The sequence below is a fragment of the Vulpes vulpes genome, chromosome 6 (assembly GCF_048418805.1).
Source record: "Vulpes vulpes isolate BD-2025 chromosome 6, VulVul3, whole genome shotgun sequence".
NCBI classification, from domain to species: domain Eukaryota; kingdom Metazoa; phylum Chordata; class Mammalia; order Carnivora; family Canidae; genus Vulpes; species Vulpes vulpes.
The window spans coordinates 89680017-89697208 of record NC_132785.1 but is presented as its reverse complement, the minus strand read 5'-3'; the positions used below and the strand labels follow the sequence as shown (position 1 = coordinate 89697208).

General features: G+C 42.4%; 1 protein-coding gene across 1 annotated transcript; it reads right to left on the bottom strand.

Moving 5' to 3' along the window:
• Window positions 1–691: 691 nt before the first annotated feature.
• On the bottom strand, window positions 692–16706 carry PTGER2 (prostaglandin E receptor 2). Its single transcript, XM_026000692.2, has 2 exons — window positions 15261–16706; window positions 692–4261 (listed from the first exon to the last, which is right to left on the bottom strand). The coding sequence occupies exons 1-2, from the start codon at window positions 16101–16103 to the stop codon at window positions 4019–4021; spliced, it is 1086 nt and encodes a 361-aa protein (XP_025856477.2). The 5' UTR covers window positions 16104–16706; the 3' UTR covers window positions 692–4018.
• Between the last annotated feature and the right edge of the window lie 486 nt (window positions 16707–17192).

Sequence of the window (17192 nt, the reverse complement as noted above, 5' to 3'; positions counted from 1 at the left end):
CCACTTCCCCTCTAAATCTCTCTGCCCCTGTAATAAGGCCTTCATTTTTTGCTTTAACCAGGGTCTCCTGATGTGTGGATTATAGTTGGGTTTGGCCAGTGGGGGAAATAGGCATAGGAGTAGAGAGCAGGAGGGGAGATTCTCCAGGAAGGTAGTCCCCTTGTTCCCTCTCTGTGGTTGGGCAACAGCTGTTGCCTCCCTACTTAAGGCTACAGCTCCAGTTGGGTGCCATCTTCTAAAGCTCCTTTCAGGTAACTGCCCCTCCCTTGTCCCTTCAGGCAGAGAAGTGGAAGAGCTTGTGAGGGATGTCTCACCATAACTTTTTTTCTTTTTGAAGATTTTATTTATTTATTCATGAGTGACACAGGTTGAGAGAGAGGCAGAGACAGGCAGAGGGAGAAGCAGGCTGCATGCAAGGAGCGAGATGTGGGACTCGATCCCAGGACTCCAGGATCACGCCCAGGACTCCAGGATCACGCCCAGGGCTGAAGGCGGCGCTAAACCACTGAGCCACCCTGGCTGCCCCACCATAACTTTGTTGATTCCCTTAAGTCTGCCCACCCCACTGTAAATACTCCTTTCATTCGACAGTCTTTGGTAACTCTTTGGAGCACGCCATCTCTTTTTTGCTAGAAACTTCGCTGATTTGACTCGTGGCAGATTTTAAAAAAGAAACACTTGAATCACAGAATTAAACCACCCAAACTGGACTTTAATAGTACATTCATTTTATAGGGAATAAAAAGTGTAATTCAAGAAAATTTACTTAACAATTAATTAAAAGAATTGTAAAAGCTACCAAAAAAAAAAAAAGTAACTTTCTGAAATAAAAATTAATGCCCAGTACATGTCCTTGGTCCCCTGTATAAGACTAAAGCTTTTCTGAATAGCTAAAATAATATTTATTTTCATAGTGTGCATTTACAGTAATAAAAATGCTTTGTAAGTTAAAAAAATCAAGTATAATGCTGTTAGGTGATTGGTGATTATAAATGTGTACTTGGAGAGGAAATCCAATGAAGTTAAAGGATGAGGCATAAGATAGTCATCAAATACTTAAGTTGCAACACCACCTGGATGAGTAGGCATTTTATGTCCATACATATAAACTTCTCATTTGCAGAGAAGACTGCTTTTCCATCTGTAAATGATTCAAAAAGAGGGCTCTTCCTAAATTCAGAAAAACATTAGCTTTGGCTAAATGAAAGAAACAAACCTTTACAAAAGTGCAAGCTAATTGTCTTCCCCTGCCTTTCAATGTTATCAAATTTTAAAACTGAATATATATATATATTTTCTTGATTCAAATCGCAGCTAACATTACATTAACCTTTTCAAAGTGCACTGGCATGAGCAGACAGGGATGCCAAAAATGTAACTGAATTATACTGAGAATGTAGTGATCCAGACCAGATTTTTCCTTCCCACTGCTTATAGCCTCTGCCAGCCTGGTGGTTTAGGGATGGTACTACTTCTAGAGCTTTGCTCTGGCTCTGGGTTGTCATGGGTCCAAATCATGTTTAGATTCAGGTCTTCTTTTATCCCAGTTCAGTTCTCTAATATACCAGGCTAAGCTCTGTGTTTTTTATTTAATTTGAAAATGAGTCAGTGAATGTAAACAGATTCGTCTGATGTGATGGGTTTTTTTTATAAAGGAAATATTTATATATCTATTCTAAGTAATTTTTTCCATTACCTTTAAATTGCCATTAATATTAGGTAATAGGATTTTTACGTTCAATTCCTTCTTGTATATTCAAATCAAACAAGATTTAGCCATTTAACACAGTGCAAGGAACAGGAGGAGTATATTAAGAAACAAAGCTCTAGAAATCTACCTTTCTTTTTTTTTTTTTTTAAAGGTTTATTTATTTATTTATGATAGACATAGAGAGAAAGAGAGAGAGAGAGAGGCAGAGACACAAGAGGAGGGAGAAGCAGGCTCCATGCAGGGAGCCTGACGTGGGACTCAATTCCAGGACTCCAGGATTGCGCCCTGGGCCAACAGCAGGCGCTAAACCGCTGAGCCACCCAGGGATCCCCGAAATCTACCTTCCTTAAATAAATGGCTTAACTCATACATATTGGGCTCCCAGAGTAAATTATTGTGCTCCCACTAGTGATACTATGCCCAAGTGTGCCTTTTTTTTTTTTTTTAAGTTCTCAGGCATTATATCAGAATTTTTGGAGGGTGGTGAGGTGGAGTGAGGATTATAGTTAACATTTTCATTTGGAGGAAAAAACAGTCATCTGATAAAAGAAATCAATCTTCCAGATTCAAAGTAACTTCAGAATTTTATGTTTATGAATTACCCATGAGAATAATTAGTCTTATTTAGAACAATTTCTTAACTGTAGAATACTTGTGTGCAGGAAAGATTTATTTATATGTCCAGATTTCAGTTAAGTTAAATTTTGCCTGGTTTGTTTAAGTTAGTAGAAGAGCAAACCATTTATTTGCTCTTTTAAAAATAAGAACTGATTTGACATAGATTGTGTCTGATGCTAGATTGGTTTGGAATCACTTTAAGTGATTACCTAGTTTGATAACTACTTATAGGAAATGGTTTTGCGTAAGCAATTCAGTGAAACTTTGGAAAAAACTAACATCCCGTTTTTTTTTTTTAATAATAGCTATCCTGTAATAACACTCACTGTAAAATAAATAAATAAATAAGGTGGTTCTACTCTTCTGAAGATCATACTATAAGGAAAAAATATCCTCTAAATACCAAGTACTATACTGAATATTTTAACATCTAAATGCAACCACACTTTAAAAATCTGCCAAAATAAATACAAGTTTTCCACTTTTATCTCATTAAAAAATACTATGCTCTAGAAATTGTTATTTGGGGAAATTTATCAAATACTATTCCATTTTGAAATTTTTGTTTCATAGTTTATTTTCGTGACATTTCAGATGAGTTTATGCAGTAACTAAGATGATTAAACAGTGCAAATTCACTGAAATATTTTGATGTCAGGTTTATACCATGCCAAACATTTAGATTTAGAAACATATTAAGATATGACTCACTGTTGTATGATTTCCTATATAGAATGAGTCAAACCATGCTTCCTGGATAAAAATGTAGATGCATGAATTTTGCTACAATACAGTCATCTTATCAAGTATACATTAGTCATAGTCTCAACAGTAACAATAGAAGAGTTTCATGGTTTATTGAGAATTGACCAGATTTTTCAGTTTTTATTCTAATATTTAGCTTTAGACATAGCCACATAGCCCCTCCCTGGAAACAGAATGAAGAGTATCAATCAGAATTTAAAACTTTCTTAATAACCTATTATTTCTTGTTGAGAAGAAAATTCCAAAAGTGTCCTTGATTACTCTTAACATAATGGGCATTATAAAATAAATAACCTAATACGTTGACACAAAGCTTCTGGAGGACTATTGAAAAGGTGATGTTAACCAGCTGCACCTACTGCTCCACCCATAATACCATAGTGACCAGAGAGTCCACCCACATACACAAATATGATGGTACAAAGTGCCTGTGATTTCCAAATTCATTGGCCAAAGAGTTGTTGAGCAATCACAGGACACCAGTCTTAGTTGCTTCCATGTATCATCTTCCTAGAAGATACACATGAAGTTTTGTCTTGTCTGACTATACACTGCATGTTTATAACAGCAGTAGCATAGAAGATTAAAATAGAAAATACAGTAACTATTTAGGGCTTTAAACAAATCACAAAACCACATGCTTTCTCACTCAACAGGAAAGCTTAAATCAAAAGGAAACTGGATCTGAAAACTGGTGTTTTTCATCTAAAGACCAACTAACCTGCTCATTGCAGGTAGGTTTTATGGATCCTTCTGACCCTTTCCATGAAACGCCTTCTCAGCACCTCTGTAGCCCAAACCACTGCTGAAATGTTTGTTTACTCTGTTTTATTAGGTGGCTTCCTTTGGTTTATACACTTAGTTTTCATTTCGCCAAGGAGCCATTTCAAAATGATCTTCCAGAGTCTGGCTAATGAAGCACTTCTAACTAGTGTCGACAAAGGTCAATCTACTGGTGTTTGACTGTATAGAACAGGAAGTCTGTGTTGCATCTTGTGCTCTTAATGAAACCCGACAACAGAGGACTGAACGCATTAGTCTCAGAACAGGAGGCCTAAAGATGGCAAAGACCCAAGGATCAATTATTGAATTGATCGATAAAAATCTAAGAGCTTGGAGGTCCCATTTTTCTCTTCGTGAAGAGGTTTCATTCATATATGCAAAAATCTGTAAGAAGTAAAAAGGAAAAATGATATTAGTTTTATATTGTAGCAGTGGACAGGCTTAGATCACATGCAATTTCTTAATATTTAAGAGCAAAACATGTTTTTTTTGTATGCCAGGGGTGGTGACAGCTGGGTAGCAAAATTTCAGTCTTCTTTCATATGTTTATTCTGACAAAAACTCTGAAATGTAAGTATTGTCTCCTTTTGACAGATGAGGAAGTAAACTTCAGGAGAGGTAATAACAATATGTTACATTTACATCCAAATCTCTAATCTGATTTAATGATCACAATTCAGTGAGAGAAGGTACCTAGAGCATGGATTCTGGACATGGGACTGCCTGGGTTTCAATTCTGGCTTCATATATAACTTTGGAACCATTGGAAAGAAAACTAACTTCTTTGTGCCTTAGTTTCTACATCTTTAAAATGGGTGATAATGATAGCAATATCTACCCCTTAGGTTTGTTAGGAAGATGACAGGAAGTATTATGTGTATGTTATTTAAAACAATGCTCACTCAGTAAGTACCCTACAATGTTGTCCATATTTCCAAATTACCAGTGAAGACATCCACATGCAGAGAAGTTAGGGGTCTTGCCCAAGTTCCCAAGGCTGCTCAGCTGGCAGACTCAGGACATAAATTCCAACGTCCTTGACACTAGGAAGGTGCCCAACCGTGGGTTACATTCAGATAGCCTATATTAGAACAAAGGCCTTTAGAACAATGTCCTAAATGCTGGAAACCTGACACATCTTTGCATGCTGACTGATGTTTTCAAACTGGTATACCAGCTCTCATCTGATTCCTTATGCATTTTGGGATCAATGCAACTTTTTGGTCAGATTTAAAGGATAGTACATGCTCAATAAAGATCAAACACTTCACATAGCTTACAGAAAAGAGGGAAACAAATGGAAATTATATACAGTTTTTTTTTTAAGATTTATTTATTTGAGAGAGAGCAGGAGTGGTAGGGGTAAGTTGAGGGTGGTGGGCAGAGAGAGAAGAAGCAGACTCCCCATTGAACAGGGAGCTCAACTCAGGACTTGATTTCAGGACCATGGGATCATGATGCCAGGGGAAGGCAGTTGCTTAACTGACTAAGCCGCCCAGGTGCCCCTCGTACCTAGTCTTCGAAATCAGTTCTTTATAATGCTCTAGGGACTTTCTTACCACTGGGAACATATGAGTTAGAGAGCTACAACTTTATTCCTCCATGCTTCTTTGCCAGAAAAAGGAATGGTTTATTTCCTTTTCCCCTAGTACTTATTCTGTAAGAATCTGGCAAGTGGATATACAAAGCATATTACAGGGAAGGAGAAGAGTAGTCATCTTTTGGTTGCTTATGTTAGGACAAGAGCAGGAAGGTTTGGCAGCCATAGGTGTTTATGCCAGAGAAATCTTGGAATAGGGAATGGAGGAAAGAATTGGCACATGAATAAGGAAAAATTAGAAGTGATGGTAGATTTCCCTGATTATACAGAGAAGAGGAAAGTTAGGTGGGAATACACAATGAAGCAATAATTTTCTTGTCAACCAAATGATTTTGGCTGAGAAATAGTACTTAGATGATATATCTAAGGAGTGATTTGGGATTTTAGAAATTCAGGACAATACTGTACAAAAAGTCTAGTAAATTCAAATATATTAGTTCCTACACACACATACAATTGACATTCTGTTGGAGAAAAGGTCTGTAGAGCAGTTCATGATCAAGCTTCACCAAAACATACGATGACATTGAATTAGCCAGCCATAATGGGCAGTGTACAGAGGGCTCAGCATTCCAATGTCACACATGGAGATGAGCCAGGTTTTCAGTGGTGCATGACCTGTACAGTATCATAGTTCCTGATGTCGTTAGAGTGTCACAGAGCAATGAGAAGTGAAAAATGGTTTTAGAGGATGAAGCAATTCTGTACTATTTGTTTCCTTTCCCTTTCATCCCACTATGCTGGGTCATTTTTAGAAATGCTTAAAATTTGCATTTCAGGAGGTGACCAAGATTTTGTAGAAGACAACGTCTTCTTTTACGCTGGGAGAAGTGACCCTTTAAGTTCCCGATGTAAGTTTTGTCTTTTTCCACTTCCCCATTTTCCCCCCTTTGGTTCTTGTCTCTTGCCTAGAGTTCACTGTTTTTGACATTGTGGATCTTGGGTTTGTTTTTAATTGCAAAATATACATAGCATATAACCTATCACTTTAAACCATTTTTCAAGTGTGTAATCAGTGGCATTAAGTACATTTATATTGTTTGCAACTGTATTGGCTAGGTTCTTTACTTTCCATATAACAAGATGTTTTGACATCTTAAAAGCTTTCTGGCTGGGAAGAGGTTGCTCCTGCCCCCAGGGCTAGCCATTCTTAAGAGAATGCTGGGGGCTCATCCAGGAGCAGTCCTTTGATATGCGAAGTAACCAAGCTAGAGCCCCTCCCTTTGGCCCTCTATCCCTGCAGAAGCCCAGGCTGTCCTCCAACTCCTGTCTCTTCTGGCTCCTGACCCACAGTACTACTTTCCCTGTGGCCCTGGTGTTAGGCAGTGTTTCCTGTGTCTAGGACCTGTAAGTATGATAAACTATTTTCCTAGGCCTCTCCTGTGCTCTTCTTGTGGCTGTACCTGACTGGCTGTCACATAAAAGAATAGCAACCATCACCACCATCCATCTCCAGAACCTCTTTTTCATTATCCTACACTGAAACCCTGTACTCATGAAACCATAACTCCACAGTTCCCTTTAAACTCCAGCTGATCCTAGGTTTTAATTAAAGGCTGACAATGAATTGACATGTCAATTAATTAATTAATGGTGTTTCAGTGATATTCTGGAATTCAGCCTCAGAGGCTGACAGAGTTTATACACGTTTGCATAGACCACTAATAAACTTGCTAAGAGAAAAATCTAAACAAGTCAAATGAGTTTTAATTTCTTAGGACAGGCTCTCCCTATAGGGCTTTGCTAAGAATATAGTTTGACACCTACAAAATGGTACAGATGAAAATCAGTGTTCCTTAGATTCATCTTCTATAGAATCCTTTCAGCCTCCCACAGAAATCTTCATCTTGTCACTGATGTGGGACTCTTCTGAGCTACTTTCCTACTGTCAATGCAACTTCATCGTGGTTTCAGAATTTTAGAGCAAATGAGAACTTTATTTGGTTGTTCATTGAAATCACCTGAGGATTGTTAAGACTACTCTGATGATTTGCTCCCACCCCCAGAGACTCTGATTTAATTCATTGGGGCTGTAACATTGGTATCAAGGTTTTTAAATCAACCTAGGTGATTCTAATGTGCAGCTAAGCTTGAGAACCTCTGTTTTAGAACCTTTACCCAACATCTGAAACAGTTTAAAATTATTCAATTATTACACTTAAAAACAAAAGCTCCACTTAGACCTGGTCAAGCAAATGATTTTGAACTTCTAGGATTCAGCCCCTGATCATTAGTATGCAATCTGATTTTCCTTTGGAAATTGAACCCTATGGAGATAGCAGTTAATATTTATTGAAGACCTATGTGTGCCAGGCATGGGGCTAAGCAATTTGTAAATTTTCTTGTTTAATCCTTGCACGAACTTGCAAAATATTATTATTCCTGTTTTAGTAAGGAAGAAATCAAGGCCTAGAAGATTAGTTACCATATCCCAAATCACACTCCAGGTAAGTAGGAAAGCCATGGAGCCACACTCAAGCAATGGGATCAAAACTTTCCTTTTAGGGGATTCCCGGGTGGCTCAGCAGTTTAGCACCTGCCTTCAGCCCAGGGTGTGATCCTGGAGTCCTGGGATCAAGTCCCACATCAGGTTCCCTGAATGGAGCCTGCTTCTCTCTCTCATGAATAAATAAATAAAATCTTAAAAAAATTTTTTTTCCTTTTAGCTACTACACAAACTACCACCTTCTACATATAAATCCTGTGATGTGAGGTGCCTGGGTGGCTCAGTTGGTGAAGCAATTGCCTTTGGCTCAGGTCATGATCCTGGGGTCCTGGGATCGAGTCCCGCATCTGGCTCCCTGCTGAGCAGGGAGCCTGCTTCTCCCTCTCCTCTGCTGTTCCTTCCACTTGTGCTCTATCTTTCAAATAATTAAATAAAATCTAAAAAAAAAAAGCCTATGATGTAAAGTTTCACGTGAAGTTCACACTAACTGATTATAGTTTTTTAAGAGCCTTGTTTGCAAAGGTGTCACAAGGGTTTGTGGGTATGGCTGTTCCTGTTTATAGTCTGGAAAACCATGGTCATTATCTACTTGTCTTTCTTTGGAGCTTTTCTTTTCTTCATACTTTGCACAGTTGAATTGCAGGCAGAGGATTTTATTATATGTTATTTTATGTTTACCTGCCTGGTGAAAGTCATTTGGGTGTCCTGGCTATGGCTTTATACAACCCATTCTTTAAAAAACTTTTGGTGTCAGCTATACTACAAAAAAAAATTTTTTTTAAACACAAAGCTTTTGGGGACACCTGGGTAGCTCAGTGGTTGAGCGTCTGCCTTTGGCTCAGGGCGTGATCCTGGAGTCTGGGGATCAAGTCCCACGGACTCGGTCAGGCCCTTTGCATGGAGCCTGCTTCCCCCTCCACATGTGTCTCTGTCTTTGTCTCTCTCTCTCTCTTGTCATGAATAAATAAATAAAATCTTTTAAAAAAAACACATGAAGCTTTTGGAGGGACATTATTTTCCAGGTATATGATGTTTTAAAGAAATCCCTTCCCCCAAATCCTAGGTGCTTTGTGGTGGAGGGAACAGGAGCTTATGTCCCTTTGGAAGGAAAGATTCTGGCATAGATATGGCTTCAGTACTAAAGAGTGTTCCCTGCCTTATGCTTCAGGGGATCCCAGGGCTGGATACAAAAGACAGTTAATGCTAAAGTTGAGAGCTACAAAATAGAGGACAGGATAAGCCATGGAAACTGAGCAGACCAAGTTGCAGATTAACTGGGTCTTAAACCTTTAGGTGAAAAGTGACTTGTCTTCCTGAAATACCATATCTCTGGAGATCAATCCCTCACCATTTCTTTCTTTTCTTTTCTCTTCCATTCCATTCCATTTTAAAAAAAAATATTTTATTTATTTATTCATAAGAAACACACACACAAAGAGAGAGAGAGAATGAGAGAGAGATTGAGGCAGAGGGAGAAGCCTGCTCCATGCAGGGAGCCCCACGTGGGACTCAATTCCAGGTCTCCAGGATCAGGCCCTGGACTGAAGGTGATGCTAAACCGCTGAGCCACCTGGGCTGCCTTCCATTCCATTTTTTTAAACTTAATACTGCGATGGGCTTTTGACATGCCAAAAAAAAAAAAAAAAAAAGAAAATAAAGAAAGAAAAGAAATACACCATCTATAGAAGCTATTTTTCTTTAAGCTGAGGACCTGGTCTTAATCATCTGAAACAGCAGCAATGAACAACTTGACTGATGGTGTGGACATAATACAGTTTCTTTTTTGGGAATAAGACTATGGGTCTTCTTGTCTAAATTTTAAAGATTCAGTGTCTTTATTCACAACCAGCATTTTGTAATGGCAAAGGAAAAGATGCCAAATGAAAACATTCATATAGAGGAATGTTCTCTTAAAAGGTCACGTGTCTTAAAATGATTTCACCAATTCCCAAATATATTATTGGTGATGCAGAAATGATAAAGGGATTTCCAGTAATTCATGGATTTAACTTAAAATATTACCAAGCAAATTCATTACGGTTATGCATGGAGAGTTCTGAATTTCTTTTTTACCCTTACTAGAACTATGGTTTTTTGCAGGTACATAATCAACAAACTTCATGAGTTTTACAACCCCCATTCATGTTACATTTTAAGTAAAGAGTTCCTGGAATGGACAGGAACCTCCAGTACTATTTACTTGAGTTTATTCTATATTTTTAAGATTATTTTTCCACTAATCAGGTTTGCCTAGAAATTACAGCCCTAAAGGATTTCTAAAGATGAAGACCTTTTTAGAATGATGCAATGGGGGCAGCTCCGGTGGCTCAGCATTTTAGTGGCACCTTGAACCCAGGGCCTGATCCTGGAGACCCAGGATTGAGTCCCATGTCAGGCTCCCTGCATGGAGCCTGCTTCTCCCTCTGCCTAAAAAAAAGAATGATGCAATGGTTCACTTTTGAAATTTTAGAACTGAATAATATTCTAACACTAAATGGAAAGCAGTTTAAAATGACCACCAGCTGTCCACAGCTATTGGTAAAGTAGTGACCAAGTAACTTGACTTGTGTTGGAAATTAATACACAAACAGTATCCGAGGCAAGAATGGTCTGATATATTTTCTGTGTTCTGTTCCATTTCAGGAAAAAAGTTTCTATTTATCTCTGTGAAATGATGGCAACAGCTGATCAACATAAGGAGGAATTCATTAATTTATACACTATCCCTTTAGTACATAAACAGTTTGGAATATGTTGTTGGTCCCATGCATGATTTCATATTGGGAAGCCAAAGTAATGCCATTTCCTAACCACAACATTTTTTTTTTTTTATCTCATAAGAAACGTTTCGTGTGTACCAACAGAAGATTTTATGTGAAGGGTAATCTGATTATTTCTTAATTTAGACCAGCATTTATATTAGCCAATCTCCTCAAATCTCGGTCTTAGCCTTTCAATTCATAGAACTGTGGAGAAGAAAAAAGGAACCACACGCTTGGCCCCGGCTCAGTCCCCTTGATCAGCATGGGAAAAAAAGTCTTTGCCATTTCATTTTTAAAGCTAACAAGTTGAGGGGAGCCTGGATGGCTCAGTCGGTTGAGCACGTTGACTCTTGTTTTGGGCTCAGGTCATGATCTCAGGGCTGTGGGATTGAGCCCCACCTCGGGCCCGTGCTCAGCAGGGAGTGTGCTTGGGTTTCTTTCAGTCTCCCTGCTCCTTCCCACCCCACCCTCTGCGTGTTCTCTCTCTCTCAAAAAAAAAAAAATAAATAAAATAAATAAATAAATAAATAAATAAATAAATAAATAAATAAAATCTTAAAAAAGGAAAAGCTAACAAGTTGGAATTGAGACAAAGTGATCCAGATATTTATAACATCCTTACCATTCCTTTATGAATATCTTGGTTTAATCTTTTCACATGTTAACCCCTGAGGTAAGTACTTTTTTCCTATAGTACTGTGGTTAAGGGGATAGGCTCTGCGCATTTTTAAACTGTCTGGCTTTGATCCCTAGCTCCAACATGCACTAGCTGTAGGACCCTTGGTATTATCTGCTGTATCTGTAAAACGGAAATAATAATACTATCTATTTTGCAGTTGTTGTGAAGATAATGGGTTAGTGTATATAAATATTAGATGCAAAATGTTAGCCGTTGTGTTGCTGATAATAATGATATTTGAAAGTTGAACTTGGGGATGCCTGGGTGGCTCAGGGGTTGAGCATCTGCCTTAGGCTCAGGGCGTGATCCCCGGGTCCTGGGATCGAGTCCCGCATTGGGCTCCCTGCATGGCGCCTGCTTCTCTCTCTGCCTATGTCTCTGCCTCTCTCTCTGTGTCTCATGAATAGATAAATAAAATCTTAAAAAAAATATTATGGCTTGAAGGTTGAAGTTGATTTCATTATAGGGTGCTGGACATTTTACACTTTGATAGTTTTCACTTCCAAACATTAAAAGTCCTAGACTGGTGTTCTTGGAGGAAGCTGTAATTCTAACCTGTCCACACCTTGGGACAATGGCTGACTTGAATAATTCCAGGTTTCCTAAATTCCCCACTCCTCTTCTTCCCTCACTCCTGGTGTGCTGGAAAAGACTGGTACCTCACTGGGTACACAGCTGTGAAATCTCCTCTTTACTGGGCCAGTGGTGTGGCCCACCTTTGAAGGACATAGAAAGCAGCTCTGTTATCCTGAGGAAGAAACAGATAGAGTAGATTGCTAGTACTTTCTGGGAACAAGGAAGTCAGTTAGTTGGAATAGCTCATTAATAGTCACTTACATTGCTTACATTTTAAAGTGATAATATTTTGGATATTGGGTTAAATAAAATATATTGATTAATTTTTACCGTTTCTTTTTACTTTTTGTTATTTGGCTAATAGAACACTTAAAATTCCATATGTGGCTCAACTGTACTTCTATTGGACTGCCTATGTTCTGTTAGAGGAACAGAAGAATTTCTGAAGACCACCATAAGTCTTTGCCTTGTCTAACAGTTTCCCAGTTAGGATGTGTGGAAATGATTCCTGCCTTGTGTGGGAGATTGGTGTAGGCTATTTCTGACCACAATTTTAGTGTGGGCCAAGTAGACTAAAAGGACACAAGGGGAAAGTGCCCTCCAGGGCCAATGCAAGCATTCTGAAATAGCAGAATGTATGCACTAAACAGTAGCTATGACTTCGGAATCATCAAAGAAGCCTTCCATGAGATCACTGAAATCAAGTTACTACAGTATTTCATAAGGTTTAAGGTGCTATGTAAATGAAAGGTTCTAACAAGTACCAATAATTTATTAACAAAATTAGTTACTGGTCCATGTAAACTTCCTTATTAAAAGACAATTTGATACTTCCCATTTAAGGTATGGTTTAAATATCTATTTGGGGCCTAGTGAGGTATCCATTCTTCATCTGGATGACATGCCATGTTAGCCCCAAGACAAGGATCAGCATGTCTGGCTTTCTGATTATGTTCACTCTAGGCTTTTCCCCTACTCTTTGAGAATAGAGTCAATGCCACTATCATAAAGTGCCCTCATAAACTTCATTGGGCATCCTCGAGCCATGAAGAGGCAATCTAAATAAAAACAGAGCTTCAAAGCAAACCTCCTACTCCCCTACTCCTTTTAACCAGACTTCTAGCTCTAAGCCCCTTCCATTTGGCAAATCTGGAGCTGCCCCTGGCTTAATAGTAAATAAAGGGAGAAAATAAATATAAATGTGTGTGTGTCTGTGTGTATGCACAGGGAGACTTGAAAATCAACATACAGCAATGATTGAGTTCTCATGATAAAAGGCAAATTTACTTGAAAACAGGGGAACCCATTGAAAATCACTGCCTTTTTGTTTTATAATATATGTTTTGCAGTGGGGTAGTCATGATCAAAGCAGAGATCGTTTCCTCCTGCTCTCTTCCCCTAAAGGACTTAGGGATACTAATTCTTTTCACAAGCATGTGGTCCCCTCTGAGCCCATTCCCAAACTATTTAAGTGGCTTGGTGTGGGGGGTATTTTAAAATATATGCTCAAAAATCACAAGACTCTAGGAACTGACCTCCCAATTCTCACCAGGCCGAGACTGGCACTGCCCAACTCAGAAAGGGTTTATGGCCTCTACATTGGATTCTAGGCTGTTTAGTGGAACTGGAAATTCTTTCTCTCATAGATATGTGTTTTGTGTCTTAGTCCCGACTCAAAAAAACTGATTTAACATCTAACACGTCATAAAAAATTTCTACCAGTAAAACAAAAGGAACACGTAGAAGCTATGCCGGTTTCTACAACACAGCCTTTCTGTTGCACAAACTCCCTGGTTCAGGGTGGAATGGAAGAGGCAGGTTCCCATGGTGCTACCTCGTTTCATTAGGGGGGTCCTTTCATGTCACTTATCGATTCAGATCAGCTTCTACCCTGGTGGAGAATGGGGTAGAAGTGTGAGGATAGTGGTGACCAGGAAGAAGAGAATATAGCTATGAATCAGTTAATTTAGGAGGATGGGTATCCTTTCTCACCCTGGACGATGAGAGTATGAAGATAATCAAAAGCAGTGATGGAGGCGAGAAGTAAGATAAAGATAAAGTAAGATAACAGGTCAGACCTGCTAATGGTAGGCACTATCTATCTCTTTCTTTTCTCCAAGACTGGCAGGAAGAAGTCACTGCCAACTGCTTACTTCCTGTAGGGTCAGTCTTGTTCTTTTAAAGAGTGGAAAGTGAGGCTACTCCAACTTCCAGTCCCCAGATCCCCATAAGAGGCCAACACATGCTCAGACACCTCCCTGGCCCTGCCATCTATGTTATACTTGAGAAGGCTCAAACTCAGTGTCATAGAACTAACTGCTAAGCTGCCCCCCGAACAGAATAGCAGTCATCCTCCAACCTGAGCTCCTGTCTTCAGTTTTCCAGGCTGCCCCCAGCCCTCCTGGGTCATGGCATATGCTGGATATCCTGACTTTCCCATCCCTGAGATGGACCAGCCATTCCTGTGTGTTGCTTTGTGCTCATGAAGTGCGTGACTATACGCTGAAAAACACCTGTATATATTTCTGATAGTGATATGAAGAGGAGGTTTTGTGAGAAGGTACAAATGCCTCCTTGAGAGGGACCGCAAAAGCTGAGCAAGGAGTTTCTCCAAGCAACCCATCTTTTCCTTTAGTTATCATTAGGGACATAATATAATGTCCACATTTTTCCCCCTATGGTCACAAAGAGTTACGCTCGTAATATGCAAATTGGGAAACTTATAAACTCTGTGTTTGTTGAACTTTTAGGACAAGGAATGAGTGCTCTGAACTTATCAACAGGGACCCTTCTCACCTGGGACCATTCTTCATGACAGCTGGAATGCTGCGTGTGGGGTACCACCTTTTGTGTTGTCAGAAACAAGGCAAAGCAAGGAGAACTTGGACCAGTGGGTGGGGACCACCTCGAGGGAACTGCAGCTCAGGGAAGTCAAGGTTGTAACTGATACACACACGCAGGTGGCAGGTGGAAGGGGCCGCCTCCTCAGGCGCGAAGCGCTAGCAGAGGCAGACAGGGGCTTTTAACTCTAGGTTGGGGGTCTGGGCTGGCTTAGGGGAGGGCTGAGGATTCCTTTGGGGGGGGGGGGAGCTGCTATGGAGTGTGAGAATCACTAGCACAGAGTCACCAAAGGCCAGCCGGGGTTAGGGGAGGAAAGAAGTGGCCTAAAGGTGGGAAGCCGGAGAAAGCGGTGTGGACCTCAACAATCAGAACCTAGTTTTAAACGTTGCAAAGGTGGGGCGGTGGAAAGGGTGGGAGCGAGGGGGGAGAGTGAGAAGGCTGCCCAGAGCTCGGTGTGGAAACGGAGCGGGCTGACTTACTGTGAAAGGCAAGGAGCAGATCGCAAAGGTGATGGTCATAATAGCCAGGAGAATGAGGTGGTCCGTCTCCTCTGCCACGGACAGCCTTTCCCCTCTCCTGCGGGTCCCAGAGCCGTCCCGGCAGCTGCCCAAGGAGGGTCCGCAGCGACTTCTCCCGCTCCGACGGTGCATGCGGACGAGGTTGAGGATGACGCTGAAGTTGCAGGCGAGCACCGCGACGATGAGAAGCAGCAGCAGGGTGGCGTACAGCTGCAGGTACGCGGTCCGGCCGTGCCGGATGAAGCACCACGTCCCGGGGCAGTACTGGACGTACTGCCCGTAGCCCAGCAGCGGCAGGGAGCAAAAGAGCAGAGAGACCGCGTAGATGGTGGGCAGCACGGCCAGGCCGCCTCGGCGCGTGACATGGCGCTGGTAGAAGTAGGGGCGCCCGATGGACAGGTAGCGCTCCAGGGCCATGGCGAAGAGCATGAGCATCGTGGCCAGGCTGAAGAAGGTCATGGCGAAGGCGAAGTAGGTGCACGCGCGCCTCTCAGGCTCCAGGGCCATCAGGGTCTGGTTGCGGGCGTAGGAAGCCAGCACCACGGGGCTGATGAGGCAGGTCCCGAGCAGGTCGGTGAACACCAGCTCGGTCACCAGCACGTGGAACAAGGAGATGGAGTTCCCGCGGCCGGCGCTGCGGCCCGCGTCCCCCCGCCAGCGGCGCGCCAGCAGCGCCAGCGCGATGAGGTTCCCCAGCACCCCGGCCGAGAACATCGCGGAGCTGATGGCCGGGCTCTCGCCCGAGGGGAGCCACTCCCGAGACTCGCAGTCGTCCGCCCCGGAGTTATTGGAGGTACTGCCCATGGTGGAGGGCCAAGAGGACAGACGCGCCCTCCTCTCCCGGCTCGTACCTGGGCGGAGGAGAGTCTGGGAGCTGGAGCGCTCGGGGAAGCCGCGGGCAAGGGGGAGGGACCCAAGTCCAGAGCCCCCTTCCGGCGCCCCGCGCGCCCCGGCCAGGCTCGGCCCCGGGGCTCGCGTGGCTCTCGGAGACGCCGCTAGGCTGCAGCATCCGGGCGGCGCTCGGAGCTCCTCTGCGGATCCGCGCGCCCACCGCAGCCGGGAGCCCACACCCGGGGCGGGGGTGGGTGGGGGGGGGAAGGGGGCAGCCGCCGCCCCTTCTGCACCGCGCGGGGACGACCAACTCAGACGCGGTGTCCCGGCGCCCGCAGGATGCCCGAGAGGTGGAAGGCGCGTCACACCCGGTGCGGGGCACTGCGAGTCCCTCAGCGGTGACCGGGAGGAGAGGGGCCCCGAACGCCTGCCCGGAGCGGCTCTGCGCGCGAGCGCGGCGGCCTGGGCATCCCCGCGCTCGGTTCCTCCGGGACTGCAGGCTGGAAGCGCGCAGGGCCGCGGACCCCGGTGGGAAGCGTTCGGCCCCCGCAGGGGGCTGGGAGGGCGTGCAGGGCACTAGTGGGGGTTCGCAGAAGGCGACAACGGAAACCCAAAGTGACTCACCAAACAACAGAGAATTTAGAAGGACCCAGTCCGGGGAGATGTGCGTAAGAAGGGCATAACAGGCACCAAAGACCGTTTGCAGTAGGACCCATATGCTCTTTTTCTTTCTTTCTTTTCCTTTTTTTTTTTCTTTTTTTTCTTTTCTTTTTTTTGACATTCTCAGGAAGATAAACTAAGAGGGCGGGACCAAAATTAGGAGGAAGTGAAAAGTTCGCCTGGTTGTCCAAGGAACCAAACAGCGCGCACCGCTGAGCTGCCTGTTGCACTCTTGCTTTGATTCGGTTGCCAGCATTTCGCCTTTTCCTATGTCAACACCATAACGGATAACCACTTGTTTAAGCAAGCAAGCAAGCAAGCAAGCAAAGAAGAATAAGAGAAAGAAATGTTCCTTGTGTGTAGAATTGTTTGTGAACACAGCTTGCAATCATTGCACATTGT